At 36.4% G+C, this 16,214-nt stretch overlaps 1 protein-coding gene across 1 annotated transcript; it reads left to right on the top strand.

The window, feature by feature from the left end:
- The first annotated feature begins 1,138 nt into the window (after nucleotides 1-1,138).
- LOC105289094 (guanylate-binding protein 1-like) lies at nucleotides 1,139-14,140 on the top strand. Its single transcript, XM_011355608.2, has 11 exons — nucleotides 1,139-1,309; nucleotides 4,068-4,276; nucleotides 5,410-5,537; nucleotides 6,431-6,540; nucleotides 6,833-7,029; nucleotides 7,620-7,862; nucleotides 8,702-8,982; nucleotides 9,763-9,975; nucleotides 10,775-10,877; nucleotides 11,662-11,855; nucleotides 12,950-14,140. Exons 2-11 carry the CDS (start codon nucleotides 4,087-4,089, stop codon nucleotides 13,064-13,066), a joined length of 1,776 nt encoding a protein of 591 aa, XP_011353910.1. The 5' UTR covers nucleotides 1,139-1,309; nucleotides 4,068-4,086; the 3' UTR covers nucleotides 13,067-14,140.
- The last annotated feature ends 2,074 nt before the right edge of the window (nucleotides 14,141-16,214 follow it).

Here is a 16,214-nt window from a genome sequence, read left to right as displayed (position 1 = left end):
TGTTTTCTTAATGGTTGCTCCGGGACTAACTATATATATATTCTCAGAATAAACTTCAAATTTATGCTAAAATTAATTCCAGTGAGATACAGAACTGTTACTCTTATAATCATATTTCCTTTTCCTCCTTTTGAGCTATTATTCTGAAATATATATTACATATTACATCTAAATATGTTACAATCTCAACATTACATTGTGATGATTATTAATTTATATAATTTCATTCTTTTAAAGAAGCTGAAGGAGAAAGAATAAATTTATAGAGTTTGTTATATTAACTTTTTTTATTTACAATTTCTAGTTCTCTTTATTCTTAGGGGTTCAAGTTAACATCTTTATTCTAATAAACTACCTCCTTTGTATACCCACCTACCTCCTTTGTGCTATCATTATTAAATGTGTTATATTTATATATGTTATAGGTCCTGTGATACAATTATATAAATGTCATGGTATACAATTGCTTTTTATATCAGTTAAGTAAAAGAAATATGCATTTATATTGTCTTCTATTATTATATAGTTCTCTTTATGGTACTCTTCATTTTTCAGGTGGATTTATATTACCATCTGGGGTCACTTTCTTCCTGCCTGAAAAACTCCTTTTAGTATTTCTTGTAAAGTCAATCTGCTAACAGTAAAGTTTCTTGAAGTCTTTACGCTTGAATTTGGCCCACATTCTGTTTCAAATAAAGTCATTTATTTTGGGGAGAGACTCACAGGTCTCTGTGTTTATGGACTGCCACTCTTCCTGGACAAAAAGCTCTGAGCCACTGTCCCCTCTACTGGGCAAAAATGGTTGTCTGTAGTCCTCTCCACTTGCCTCTCTCAGCTTGGAAACTACAAATGAGCCAGAATGAGGGTAATCAAATTAAGCCTGGTGATCTCAGCCTGCCATGCCTGAGCTAGAGCCTTCACTTTATGAATGGGGCTGGCAGGCAGTTGGGAGCCCCCAGCCTCCATGCACACTAACCAAGATTTTAGTCTCTGCAACTCAGTTTTGGAGAGGGTGAGAAATACTGGTAGCCTGCCCCTCCTAGTGAGATACTTTTTGCCCTGCTTGGAAGATGAGAGATTTACTGTAAAAGTAAAGGGTACATGGATTTGGTTGTTAAGTCATTGCTTTGTGTTCAGTGCTTTCAGTTTCACATTACTCTAAATCTGTTAAAGAGGTTGTTGCACTTCTAAAGAATCGCCTTTAAAAATCAGGAAGGCCCCATTACATTGGACGGGTAAAAGTCTAGCCATCCAGTGAGAGACAGAGAAGTAACAGAAACCACTCCAACCTAAACTGGAGAAAATACAGGTAAGAACTATATTTTCTCATCAAAGCAGCTTTTTCTCAGGACTTGTACTCTGAGAAATGGAGCACAGGGATAAGGTTGGGACAGGGGTGGGAAGAGATTTATAAGGGGGTTTGGGAGTCTGTTAGTTTTCTAAAAATGACCAGCATGAAGATAGGCGCCTAATGTGGGACATTTTAATGAGAATTCAAAAAGAAATCCTGGCATTATCAGGTGGCAGCGCATTCCTAATTGTCACTACTATACTTGTATGGAATTAGGCACCAGCAGACAGGGGGCTAAACTAAGTTGGAAATGTGTTAGGACTTTCTCTTTGCTGACTTTGTCTGTGTCGACTGGGAAACAATGAAATTACTATTGTCTTTGATGGAACTTTCTCAATATTGATCTCACTGCAGCTAAGAAACTGAAAGGGCTACAAATATGTTATTTTCATGAAACAGAGATGCAGTGTAAATAGCTGTCTGACACTGTTAAAGAAAAAGAAATGAAAAACGAAAACCCACAGTGAAACATGAAGATTCATGAAAATAATACATGTGAACTTTGTTTCAAAGTGGATTTCTTCATTCAGAAATAGCCTAGGTTCTGATTGCCAGGTGGAAGGAGGGTTGAGAGCTGGGTGAAAAAGGTGAAGGAATTAATAAGTGTAAATTAACAGTTACAAAACAGTCAGGGGGATATAAAGTACAGCGTAAGGAATATAGTCAATAATATTGGAATAACTATGTATAGTGCCAGGTGGGTACTAGACCTATTGGGGAGATCACTTCCTAAATTATATAAATGACTAATCACTATGCTGTTCACCTGAAAGAAATATAATATTGAATTGAAAAATAAAAATTAAAAAAGTTAAATGAACCCATTCTCAGTTTAGAAAAAAAGTGCAGCTCGCTGCCAGCGTTAATTTAATTTTACATAAGCACACTCTTTGAGGCTGAAGCAAATCTGACTGCTTTTCAATGTGAAAATAAAATGCAAAAACTGCCGTTGGAGTTATTTCTAACAGAACTTGTCTCTAATCCTAATGTAACAGAAATGTATACATAAATCGGATTCATCAAATGAATCTTCGTCTAACAGCTGTTCGAGAATGATATCATGCGTAGGAATGCTACGTTTTCTAGGATTTGACATTTTCAGCCATCAAGAATTACTATATTTTGTAAATGGAAATACCACTACTAAAATCAGAATGCTATAAGTAGAATGATGTCATTTGTTTCCAAAGACTAGTGATATACTAGAACGATAAAAAAATAATAATAAAAGTGAGTTATTTTGTGGCAAACTTTGGGGGTAAGGTTAGGACTGTAATCCATGAGTTATTTCAGGATAAATGCTGCAGCTGCAAGCTCCACCGGCAAGTATTCCCAGGGAAAATGGGAAATGGATTAAAAACAAAAAAAGAAATAGCCCAGGTTCACTAGATTAAATTTCTTAGTGCCAAATTCCTTTTTACCCCTCACAAGAAGAATTTGGCCCCGCCACTTTACTAAAAAGCTTCCTGTTTAAAGAATCTACTGTGGTGCACTATTAAAACTGACATTTTTATTTACTTTGACTTCTCTGTGCTGTCGAGCAGTTTCGTTCCTGCCTCTGGAAACTCTATCCCTGAATTCTTTGGCTTGGCATGAGCTTCATTCATTGCCTATTTGTCTGACAGTTCTCTCTTTCCTTTCAGTTCTTCCACCCCTTTCCCTCGCCATCTTTCTTCTCTCTCTCTTCTTCCTCTACCAAATGAAAAAAAATAAATAATAACAGAACAAAACAGAAAACCTAGAAGAGTATGGCTGGAAAAATATTTCTCTTGAACAACCTCCTCTCTAGCTCTCCTGATCTCTGAATCCATATTTCATAGTCTTTTGTTTCCTTACAAAAGACTATACATGTGCATATGCACATGTATACACAAACATGATTTTTAGCAACGTTCAGAATTTGCAATTGTGCAGTCATACTCTCACTGAGTTGGAGGATACTTTATTATGAAGCTAATGAAATTTAGGTATAGGTATCAGAAGCCCTTGCTTATACAAGCCTGTACCAAGGTTTGGAAGGGTCACTAGCCATGTGTTTCACATGGTCATATATTTTTATAAAATTTGCAAAAGTAAGTTATATTGGTTCCGCTTCTGCAGTGGTGGTATAGAGAGTTCTGTGGACCCTCGTTCCAGTAAAATAAGTATAACTAGGGGGGAAAAAAACACACTTAAAATCTTTGGAAATTGTCCAAAGGGCATACATCAAATGATATAACATTTATTCATGAAAGCCTTTACTCCTAGAAAGAATTAATGAATAAATAAATAAATATTGAATTTCATACATAGATCCAGAATGTAAAATACTCTCAACTCTATTCTATTTTCCATTTCATGTCTAGTGTAAAATTTTTAATGAGAATTCAAAAAGAAAGTTATCCATGGTAAATTAAAGATTTTGAAAGTGGTTAAATGTTGATAAGTCACCGTCATACCAATATTTTTTTCCAGTGCACTACTTCGATTATATTTCTTCAACTTTCCAAAGTGATACAGATCTTCCCCTCATCTATCTCACTGTTGACACAAAACTTTTGGCCATGTAGAATTTTATGACCCTATCTTCTGAATGCAAAATAACCTGGTGGAAGTTCCTTATCTACTAAGTTCCTTAGGGTGGAAATTCTAATTCATCCCATCTCCTGGTGGAAGTTCCTTATCCCTAAGTTCCTTAGGGTGGAAATTCTAATTCATCCCATCTCCTCCCTTGCAGATAAGGTGACAGTCTGGACATGGACTCAGAGACCCAGATGCCAGGCCCAGTGTGCCTCATTGAGAACACTGAAAATGAACTGACAGTTAATCCGAAAGCTCTGAAGATTCTGTCTGCTATTACACAGCCTCTTGTTGTGGTGGCTATTGTGGGTCTCTACCGCACAGGCAAATCCTACCTGATGAATAAGTTGGCTGGGAAGAAAAAAGGTGAGGGGCACCAGCAAAGCTCTGCCAAGTCCATTCTGTCCACACGTACTCCCAGCACTGAGTATGGTGTTGCAAAGAGAGAGCTGGAGATCGGAAGGAATATCGAAAGCTAACTTTCAATACACAGTTATGCTTTTATCTTCATTCTAATATGAAAGAGTCAACTCAATCTCTCTTCCCACTTCGTTTTCATTTCCCCTTTTAAAAGCATAAACTGTTCCTTTCCCAGAATTCTATGTTTAATTTTTTTAGGCAATCACCATATCGTTTTCCACAGCAAGTATACCATTTTACATTCCTACCAGAAATGCACAAGCATTTTAATTGTTCTACATCCTCGCCAGCGCTTGTTATTTCGTTTATTTGATAGTGGCCAATGGGTTTGAAGTAGTATCCCTAATTACTAGTGATGTTGAGCATCTTTTCATGTGTTTATTGGTCATTTATATATGTTTTCTTTGGAAAAAATGTCTATTCGAGTTCTTTGCTCATTTTTAAATTGAGCTGTTTGTTTTATAGGGTTGCATTGTAGGACTGCTTTATATATTCTGGATATCAATACCCTATCAGAATCATGACTAGCAAATATTTTCTTCAATTCAGTGGGTTACCTGTTACTCTGTTGATAGTGTAGTGTTTTTTGATACACAAAGTTTAATTTTGATGAAGTCCAACTTATCTATTTTTTTCTTCTATTGTTTATGCTTTTGGTGTCATGTCCAAGAAATTACTGTCAAATACAACATCATGAAATTTTCCCCCTTCATTTTCTTCTAGGAATTTTATAGTTTTAGCTCTTACATATAGGTCTTTGACCTATTTTGGTTAATTTTTATATAAGGAAAGCTTTCTGTCTTTGACCACTGAGTATGATGTTCCCTGAAGGTTTTTTGTAGATGGCCTTCATTATGTTGAGTTAGTTTCCTTTTATTTCTAGTCTGCTGGTTGTTTTATTATGAAAAGTTATTGGATTTTTTCATGTGTTGGATATTCTAATTTCCCTGTTCTCTATCAGTAAGATTAATACTGGTTGTGGTCTTCTCTCTCCTAACCTTGATTATGCTTTTATCTCAATTACCAGACCTACCTGCTATTAGAACTCCACTCCCTCTTACCTCCACTGTCCCTTGCAGGCTTCTCTTTGGGCTCCACAGTGCAGTCTCACACCAAAGGAATTTGGATGTGGTGTGTGCCTCATCCCGAGAAGCCAGACCACACCCTAGTTCTGCTTGACACCGAGGGCCTGGGAGATGTGGAGAAGGTAAATATTGAGGATTCCATTTTGGGACAAGCCCCTGATTTCTGAATATTCTCTACATACTTTAATTTTCCTTCAAATAAGAGCTCGCATTTAATCATAGTTTGTTTTTTCATTTCTGCTTATGTGCCATGAGATCAAGTTTAGCTATCAGGGGTCAGGAAAATATTCGTAAGGCAGAATCCTAGAAGAATAACATAATGGTCAGTAAATAGTGTTTTAATTATTAATAACAGGCTAGCCAGTTAACCCAGATGCACCAAGGTAGTACAAAAAAAATCAATGTCATGAGTCTTATCCTGCAGAGAACTTTAGTGAAGTATTTAGGTTCAGAAGTCCTATACTGTTGTGTTTAAATTTAAACTGTCACTAACAGAGTGGCCTTAGCAAATTATTTGACCTCTTTTAACCCCAGCTTTCTGATCTGTAAAACAAATGTAAACAATCTATATTTGCTTCATAGTATTGTTTTGAATATTTAGTAAGTAATGGAAAAATGTTAAGTGCATAATAATTGCTCAATAAAATAGCTACAATTAAATATTATATAGGTCAATTTTGTGTAAAAACATAGAGTAAACTTTAAATTAAAATTATATTCAAGGCCTTAGAACACCCACCAATCTTGACTTTTTCTTTTGCATTTATTTGCTAATAATCATGAGAGGACCTAATGAAAAATCAGTGTACAGCAAAAACACTAATTAGAAAACTATTCAAAGTCCAAGCCCTACTAACAATCACTATCGTTTCAAAATGGTTTCCTTTTATAGGTCATTAATCTATGTGGGGGAAAAAAACCCTGCAATTAAATGAACATCCTTTTACTACTGCTGATCTGAAAAGTGCCATGAAAATGAAACATAATCCTAGCCCAAATGTGTTCTGATTTCCAGGGTGACAACCAGAATGACTCCTGGATCTTTGCCCTGGCAGTACTCCTGAGCAGCACCTTTGTGTACAACAGTATGGGGACCATCAACCAGCAGGCAATGGACCAACTGCAGTATCCTTTTTGTGGTCCAGAACAGCATCAAAGTCAGAGGGAAGACCTATATTAGAAAACCGGCTGCCCGCATATGAATCCTAATTGAATGAAGGACAAAAAAGAGAAAACATAAAAAATAAACACAAAAAACATTTAAAAAAAAAATAAAGTCAAGGGAAAGATCCCAAGCATTTACTAAATAATTGCCATGAGTTAGAATCAAAGACAAAACAAAGGTTTTGAATATGTGGGGCTAATATGGCATTGAGAACACTGCTTTTACACCAGTTTTCCTTAGTTCGCTTCTCAGGTATGTGACAGAGCTGACAAATCGAATCAGGGCAAAATCCTCACCAAATGCAAATGAGGACGAGAATTCAGCTGACTTCGTGAGCTTCTTTCCAGACTTTGTGTGGACGTTGAGGGATTTTACCCTAGAGTTGGAAGCAGATGGACAACCCATCTCAGCAGATGAGTACCTGGAGAATTCACTCAAACTTAAGCAAGGTAAAGGGGCTTAGAATTGATTATCGGGAGTGACAAAACACTAGAAACTATCGTTTTTTATTTTTCTATTACAGTTTTATTATATTTATGGTTTTCTATTTCTTTTGAGCTGGCTAATACTGAGAATTAATGCTTGTTTAACATTTGAATTAATAGATTCAATTTTAAGTTATCTCCTCCCCTGTTCTAAGAATAAGTTTCTTTTTCTTTCACCTTTCCCTATGCTGTGATCAGATTGATTTTATCTCCCTGATTAGGGCATGCGATGCTGTAATTAACTAAAGAATATGGAGTAGAATGGGCATTTATTTAAAGAAAATTGATTAAAGAATGAACATTGCTCTAGGCCCGTGGTTGGCAAACTATGGCCCACTGGCAAATGATGGCCAATCCAGCCTGCCAGCTGAATCATAAACAAGGTTTTAATGAACTAATGCTATGCTCATTCATTTATAGATTATCCATGGCTGCTTTCATGCTACAATAGCAGAAAAGAAACCCCAAAGCCTAATATACTTACTATTTGGCCCTTTACAGAAAAAGTTTCCAAGCCCCTATATTAAGCAAATTCCTTTTTTATCTTCCTCCAGGTACCAATCAAAAAGATAAAAATTTTAATCTGCCTCGATTATGTATCCGGAAGTTCTTCCCACAGAAGAAATGCTTTATCTTTGATCGGCCGACTCACCGGAAGAAGCTAGGCCAGCTTGAGATGCTGAATGATAATGAGCTGGACCCCGAATTCAATCAACAAACTATAACCTTCTGTTCCTACATCTTTAACAATTCCAAAACTAAAACTCTTTCAGGAGGCATCGAGGTCAATGGACCGCGTGAGTCCTTTTCCCAGCCTTTACTCTCACTATTAAGACTAAAAGAAGGTAGATTAACATTCATCTAGTTTCAGCTTTGAAAAATGCCAATCTACCACTATTATTGTGGTAAATTCTAGATGGCACCAACATTTCTAATAGATATTATTAGTTAGATTTCTTGGGTGAGAAAAGATAGGAAATTTTATTGCTTAAAATTTCCCCAGTGAACTAGACCTGTACTGTCCAATACGGTGGCTATTAGACAAGTGTGATGATCTAAATTTAAATGTAGATTAATTAAAATTAAAGAAAATGAAAAATTCCGATGATATAGCTATATTTCAAGGGCTCATAACCTACATGTGGCTAGTGGCCACCACACTGAATGGCACTTACAGCACATTTCCATCATTACAGAAAATTCTCTTGGACAGTACTCTGCTAGAATAAAAAAAAAAGGAGGACTCCTGTTTAATTGTCCCACAAATATTGATCAAATGCTTACCGTGAACCAGAACTGATGATAGACATAAATGAGAGAGGTACAGTTTCGATCCTAATGGTGCTTGTTTGTAAAGTACATGTACAAACACAGGCCTATGGTATCTAGAACAGAGGTTCTCACCCTATGATATGTATTCATATCACCAAGGACCTTACCAAGAGGAAGGTCTAATTCAGTTGACTGGAGCGAAGGCTGGGAGTCTGCAATGCTAGCAAGCTTTCAAGTGATGCTGAGAACACCGATACTGTGAGAGGCAAATAAGTGATAATAGACATCATCAGAATTACACAGAATAGAATGTTTCCTCACCCCACCCATATACACAAAAAAATCATTTGTTCTCTATTTGTAGGACTGGAGAGCTTGGTGCTGACCTATGTCAAGGCCATCAGCAGTGGTGATCTGCCTTGCATGGAGAACGCAGTCCTGGCTTTGGCCCAGATTGAGAACTCAGCTGCAGTGCAAAAGGCCATTGACCACTATGACCAGCAGATGGGTGAGAAGCTGCAGCTGCCCACTGACACCCTCCAGGAGCTTCTGGAACTACACGAGGCCAGTGAGAAAGAGGCCATCAAAATCTTCATCAAGAATTCCTTCAAAGATGTAGACCATTTACATCAAAAGGAATTAGCGGTAATTTTTTCCTCATGTTTATATAGATTAAAGTATCTGAGAGCAAAGTACTACTAGAAAATGAAATGAACATTTGTTATGAGAAAAAGAATTCTTACTAGACTTTAAAATGGTGAAAATCCTATTCATTATTATTATAAGAACCAATTTTATTATAACTCAAACATTTTATTTCATGAATAAACTAATAATCTGTCTCATAATTTAATTAAATGCATATAAATAACAATCAGAGCTTCTAATCAAATTACATTCTGTCAACAGATTGATTTGATATTTTAGCCAAAAGCAAAGAAATATGTAGGCTTAGTTATCTTGAGCAGGCTTATGTTGAGACACATTTATTCCACGTGCAAGCACTTGTCCAGTTTGAAAAGCAAAAGCTTATTTCTAAAGCTGTATTTGTGGGTCTAGAGAACTTAGTGCTGACCTATGGCGATGCCATCATCAGTGGGGATCTACTCTGCATAGAGAATGCAATCCGGGCCTTGGCCCAGGTTGAGAATGTGGCCACAGTGCAAAAGGCCATTGTCCACTATGACAAGCAGATGGGTAGCATAATTACTAGCATAAAACTAGCAATCTCTGCTCTAAACTTCACCTCCAAGAAAAATGGGATTTCAGTGGAACATCAGGATCAGGAGGAAAAATATGGTCCTGCTAAGGTGCCTGTAAGTTTTTCTAGGGGTCACAGCCTTTAGTTTTTGAGAAGCCTTTCCAAAAATTCTGAGGTCAAGCTAACTCCTTTCTATTCTTTTCACTTCCCATTTCATATTAAAGGCACAGCTAGAAAAGAAGCGAGATGACTTTTATAAACAGAATATGGAAGCATCATCAGATCGTTGCTCAGCTTTACTTAAGGATCTCTTCGATCCTCTAGAAGAAGATATAAAGCAGGGGATTTATTCCAAACCAGGAGGGTATTGTCTTTTCATTCAAAAGATAAACGAGCTGAAGAAAAAGTACCTTCAGGAACCTAGGAAGGGAATACAGGTAACTAATATTTATCTGTTGACATTTGTCCTTGAAACACAAATGTGACCAAGTGTAATTGCACGCAGATGTGCACACAGATGTGCAATTACAGGATGGAGAGCATTGATTCTTTCATTCAATAAATATGCTTTCATTCAATAAACAGGGAGTCTGTTATACTGGATATGTATAGCTTATGTCCTCATCTAAGAGAGTGTAAAGAATTAACAATTGAATTATAAAGTGAATTATAAAATTTAATCATCAGGTCGCTATTGTAATTTATTATACCTAGATTTTTATGTTGCAAGGGACAGAAACACAATGATGCTCACTTAAACAAAAATGACAATTCATAAGTTTAGGCTTCAAAGTGGCTATAAGGATAATTGGATCCAAGATTTCAAAGAATATCAGCATCTGTCTCTCTGTCTGTTGCTCCCTTCAACCCCACACTTCTGTCCCTCCCATTCTCCCTCCACCTTTCTTTGGATCTGCTTTCTCCACAATGGCCTTAATATCCAGCAAGCTTAACCATATGAGGCCACAGCACCAACAGCTTCGAAATTAGGGATCTCAGTCTAAAAGAACAGAGACTCTCTATCTATAGCATATCAATCTCTTATAAAAGATTCTGCTTTGTAGGGTGCCATGTTTGGCCAGCTTGGAGCATGTCCCCACTCCATGACAGGGAATCTTGACCACCAGACACACCAGGGCCAACAGGAACAATTCCTAGAGGAGAAGATGGTGGGCAAATAGAAATAAGCACATACAGCCATTTCCTATTACTAACTCCATTTTCTCTGGGTCCTAGGCCGATGAAGTTCTTCAGACATATTTGACGTCCAAGGAGTCTGTAACTGATGCAATTTTACAGACAGACCAGAGTCTCACAGAAAAGGAAAAGGATATTGAAGGTGAGGAGCAAGTTAAGAGACTAGATAGCCAAGCTCTTAAAAGTTTAACTCATTTGTCTGGGTGAACCTGGGATTCTTCCCCCCCCCCACCAAGAATCAATTATTTATTTATTTATTTTAAGATTAAGTTTATTGGGGTAACGTTGGTTAATATAATTATTAATTTTCAAGTGTATATTATAATGACATCTATATATTATTCTATTGTGTGATTACCACCCAAAGTCGTTTCCTTCAGCCACCATATATTTGATCTCCTTTACCCACTTCATCCCCTATATTTGACCCCTCCTCTCCCGTCCTCCCCTACTCCTTACCGTCTGGTAACCAATAGTCCACTGTCCATGTCCCTGAGTCTCTGTTTGTCCTGTTCATTTGTTGATTTTAGGTTTATATCCCACATATAAGTGATATCATGTGATTTTCAACCCTTTCTGTCTGGCTTATTTCGCTTAGCATGATTATCTCGAGGTCCATCCACGTTATCGCAAATGGCAGTATTTCATCTCTTCTTATGGCTGAGTAATATTCCATTGTATATATGTGCCACAGCTTCTTTAGCCAATCATCTATTGTAGGACACTTCGGTTGCTTCCATGTCCTGGCCACTGTGGAACCTGGGATTCTTAAACTAGAGCAAGATAAGGAAAGATACCTCTTGCTAGCTGAAGTCATTTCTGAGTAGGGCACATGCAGTCAGCAGCAATAATGACAGATAAGTGTACAAAGAAAAAAGAAGCAACATGGTCACCCTCATAAATTTTTCTTCCTTTCCTCCTGACAGTGCAACGTGTGAAAGCTGAATCTGCAGAGGCGGCAGCGAAAAAGTTGGAGGAAATGCAAATAAAGAATCAGCAGATGATGGAACAGAAAGCAAAGAGTCATGAGGAACATGTGAAACAATTGACTGAGAAGATGCAGGCGGAGAGAGCCCAGTTAATGGCGGAGCAGGAGAGGACTGTCGCTCTTAAACTTCAGGTACTTAATTGCATCACCTTGAGGTTTCTCTTTTCCTGTTTTCTCTTCACTCTCCCTGATCTCTTCATGTGACATTAAGAACTTGAAGCACATAAGGACCTTGCTTGCCCTCTTGTACTTTTCAATCCCTGTCTGCCTGTCTGAACTGGCTCCTGCCTATGTCTGGCTATTAAAAGATCTTATTTGCATTTATATCCAGTCCTTTATCAGTATGTCCTTTAATTAACGATAGCTATTATCCTAGGCATTATAAAAAATGTTTTATCTGTATCTCTTGCTTAAGATCATATAAAGCAAGAACTGGTTATGTCCCTACTACTTAGGAGAAGAAACAGCAGTTCATAAAAGATTAAATAGATTTTATAGGGTTACACAGCTTGATAAGATATCTGAACTGTCTTTGCCCCTTAGAGGAATCCACAATGATTGTTTTTTCTGTCACACCTTGTATGACTTTAGCTCTAAGAGAAACTTTATGAGCAGAAAGACTCCTTAACTCTCATGCCTCTGTCACACTCCTGCCTGTTTTCTATGTTCTACTCTCAGTTCATGCTGAGTTGGGAATTATGTGCAGAAATCCAGTATGGACAGCCTGGGGCCCTGATTTTACTTATATTCTGCTATGCCTGCCACCAAGCTGTAGAGCTTAAATCAAATTTCCTGATCTAAGATTCACACACTTCATCTGATTTTGAGAATTCTTTATTTCTGTTTTTTTATGTGTGTGTATAAAAGTATATAAAAGTCTCTGTGTGTGTGTACAAAAAACTGCACAGATAAAATTTGAAAACAAACATATGATTAAGATTGCCCACAAAGGCGGTGTAGAATTAATGGGGAAAAAAGATCAAGATTTGTAGTTTAGGTTCGTGTCATCATCAAGATGTATAAGCCAAAAGTATTTCTTGGCTAAAGGAAGAGTAAAAGTAATCACTGAGCTAAGATGCCCAAGAGGAAGTATAAGGAAAATTAATGATAGAGAACATTTTGAGAAGAAATTTAATACTAGAAAATCTATGGATGTGGAAATTAGATAGAAGTTACAGGTTTCCTTACTGCTATACTTTACTCACTCTCCATTCGTCCCTTTTTAGGAACAGTCCCGGTTACTAAAGGAAGGATTCCAAAATGAGAGCAGACAACTTCATAATGAGATACAGAATCTCAAGAGGAGCATGGAAAGACCCAAGACCACCTGTATCCTAAGCTAAAGTCCTGAAGAATAGAGCTCTCCTGGTCACTTTTTAACCAAAGGATTGCTCAAGCAGTTTTAGAATTTGAAAAATTGTCTCTATGCTTGATAATCATTAGGTCTTGCATTTTTATAACACCAAAAATTTATAAAGACATGCAGTACTGTAACTGAAATTATGTCCATCTTCCTAACGATATTGTAAATTGTATAACAAGTATGCATTTCACCTCTGTACCGACGCAGGAGGTATCATGAGTTGGTTCCACTCAGGAGAAGCTTATTCTTCCAGATGACCATTAACGAATAGTGAGCAAAAGTCTTAGGTAAAAATCTTGGGTCATATTTGGGCATCGTTTTGGCCAAGTGTACAACAGGTTCCAATATCAGGGACAAACAACCATCGTTCCTTCTTCGTGAAGACCCTGTACAGGTTTCCACTGTATCCAGACTGCACGGTCCCTGATCAATGATGTGATTCCTAGCCACCGGTAACGGACAATGCTCACTGATGGCTCCAAGCTAAAGTAAACCACTTTATGTAGAGATTTAGATTCTCTACAAAATTTCCATAGGAAGATGGAAGAAATCATTAGCATGAGTAGGAGCTGGCTCATAAATAAATGGGCTAAAGAAGGAAACTTTCCCTTCTTGCTCAATTCACTCAGATCATAACTTTAAAGGAACACTTCAGAACTTTAAATAACTGTCACTGGACTAAACTTAGTAACATGATAGCAATTATTCATTGTGTGGTTGTAGCAATATACAACTGGCAAAGATGGACTTTAAATGATGACAGATAATGTGTTAGAAAATGGCGCTAACTTAATTATTAGATTCTTTATAATCCTAAAGCTTAGGCTATATTCTCCCACTTCTTAACAGTCATACTTGAAAGTCTGCTGATTTTCCCAAAGAAAATATGGATTGTTTTTGACATTTTAAATCAATAAGATAATGCTCTTTGTATTACTTAGTATGTGTGGAGTTTATCTCAATTGTTAAAACTCATAGGTAAGTGGTTGATGTTTCTTAAAGCGATTAAGAATTATTTTCAAGCTGGAAATAAAATATGCTTCATTAAGCTTTCCATTTCTGGTGCGGGTTTTTTTTTTGTTTTTGTTTTTGTTTTCAGTTTCTCACCAAAAAATAAGGTTTTAGTCTTTATTGCATCTATTGGCTGGCTAACTTTTCTGTAAAAAACAGATAGTAACTATTTATGGCTTCGTGGGCCACGCAGTCTCCATCTCAACTACTCAATTCTACCACATGGTATGAAAGCAGTCATAGACAATGAATAAATAAATGGCCATAGTTGTGTTTCAATAAAACTTTATATTCAAAAATAGGTAGCACCCACAAGCCATAGTTTGCAGACCCTTGCTTTATAGAAACAGTGGGCAAAGCTGCATGCATCTAAAGTAACATATGGATTCAATTGTGTATGTTAGGTTCTTGAAAATTTTATGGAGTGTTTCGAAATACTACATGAGAGAAAAAGAGAGAAGCAGCTAATGTCCCTAAATTCACATTAATAAATCTGCTTTTTCTGATTGTGTTGAGATCTGTTATCGAGCCCCCTTCCTTCCATCAGATGGTGAATGCTGCCTTCTGCAGTTGAGCACGTGCTACTAAACGGTGTTTCTTTACTTGAACTGCAACTTCATAGGGGACCAGGTGAGAAGCACAGCATATTAGAAGGAGTATTTACGTAGATGTGCTCTTCCAAGCTGAATTGCCACAAAGTAGTAAATAAAACACATTTTTATTAGCTGAAGAAACCACGGGAGAAAAGAATAACTGCCTTCAAAGCCTTATTTGGTTTCTTTACTATTTAAAAAGAAGAAAGTTAATACAACAACATGGATGGACCTAGAAGGTATTATGCTAAGTGAAATAAGTCAGACAGAGAAAGACATATGATCTCACTTATGTGGAATCTAAAGAACAAAATAAACAACAACCAAAAAAACCAGAAACAAACTCATAGATACATGGAACAAACAGATGGTTGCCAGATGGAAGGGGCATCGAGGGGCTGGGTGGAAAAGGTGAAGGGAATTAAGAAGTACAAATTGGTAGTTACAAAAGTCACAGTAGGTAAAGTACAGCATAGGGAATATAGTCAATAGCATTGCAAGAACATCTAACCACTGTGCTGTACACCTGAAACTAGTATAAAATAACTGTAATAGAAAAAAATTTTAAGGGAGGAAAAAGGCGAAGGGGAATAACAAGTTCAGGTTTCCAGTTATAAAATAAATAAGTCATGGGTATGTAACACACAGAGTGGGGAATATAGTCGATAATATTGTAATAACATTGTACAGAGTCAGATGTTACTAGACTTATCATGGTGATCACTTCTTTAGGTATATAAATGTTGCAAAATTGTAGCATGCACTTGAAACTAATATAAAATTGTATGTTAGCTATATGTTAATAAAAATTGAAAAAATTTTTTTTAAAGCATCAAAGAAAAAAATTCACTAATTCTCTGCAGTGTAAAACCTGTCATAAGTAGAAATGTCATGTTTCAAAATGTATTTGCAGGGTGTCTTTATTTTAAAAAATAAGAGAATTGAAACTAAGCAAAATTAAGACAGAAAATCAATAAGGAAAGAGTGAACCTGAATTACACTATAGAACAAATGGAACTAACAGATATATTAGAACATTCCATCCAATAGCAGTAGAAACTTCTCAAGTGAACAGGGAACATTCTCCAGAATAGATCATAGGTTAAGCCACAAAACAAGTCTTAACAAATTTAAGATTATTGAAATCATAACAAGTATCTTTTTCTGAACACAGTAGTACATTTAATCATATATGCATGAGTTTATTTCTGTTTCATTGATCTATGTGTCTGTCATTATGCCAATAACATACTTTTTAAATCACTGTAGCTTTGTAATATATTTTGAAGTCAGGAAATGTGATGCTCCAGCTTTAATTTTCCTTTCTCAAGATTGCTTTGACTGTTCTAGGTCTTTTACGGTTTCGTAAGAATTTTAGAATTTTTTCTATTTCTATATAATATGCCACTGGAATTTTGTTGAGGACAGTACTGAATTTGTAGATTGTTTTGGGTAATACAAACATTTTAAAAATATTAAGTCTTATAATCTATAAAATTAGATATGGAATGTTTTTCCATTCAT

The sequence above is a fragment of the Pteropus vampyrus genome, unplaced genomic scaffold (genome assembly GCF_000151845.1).
Source record: "Pteropus vampyrus isolate Shadow unplaced genomic scaffold, Pvam_2.0 Scaffold22, whole genome shotgun sequence".
Taxonomy (NCBI): Eukaryota; Metazoa; Chordata; class Mammalia; order Chiroptera; family Pteropodidae; genus Pteropus; species Pteropus vampyrus.
Note: the sequence above shows the minus strand (reverse complement) of the source record. Positions and strands in the feature narration are given on the sequence as shown.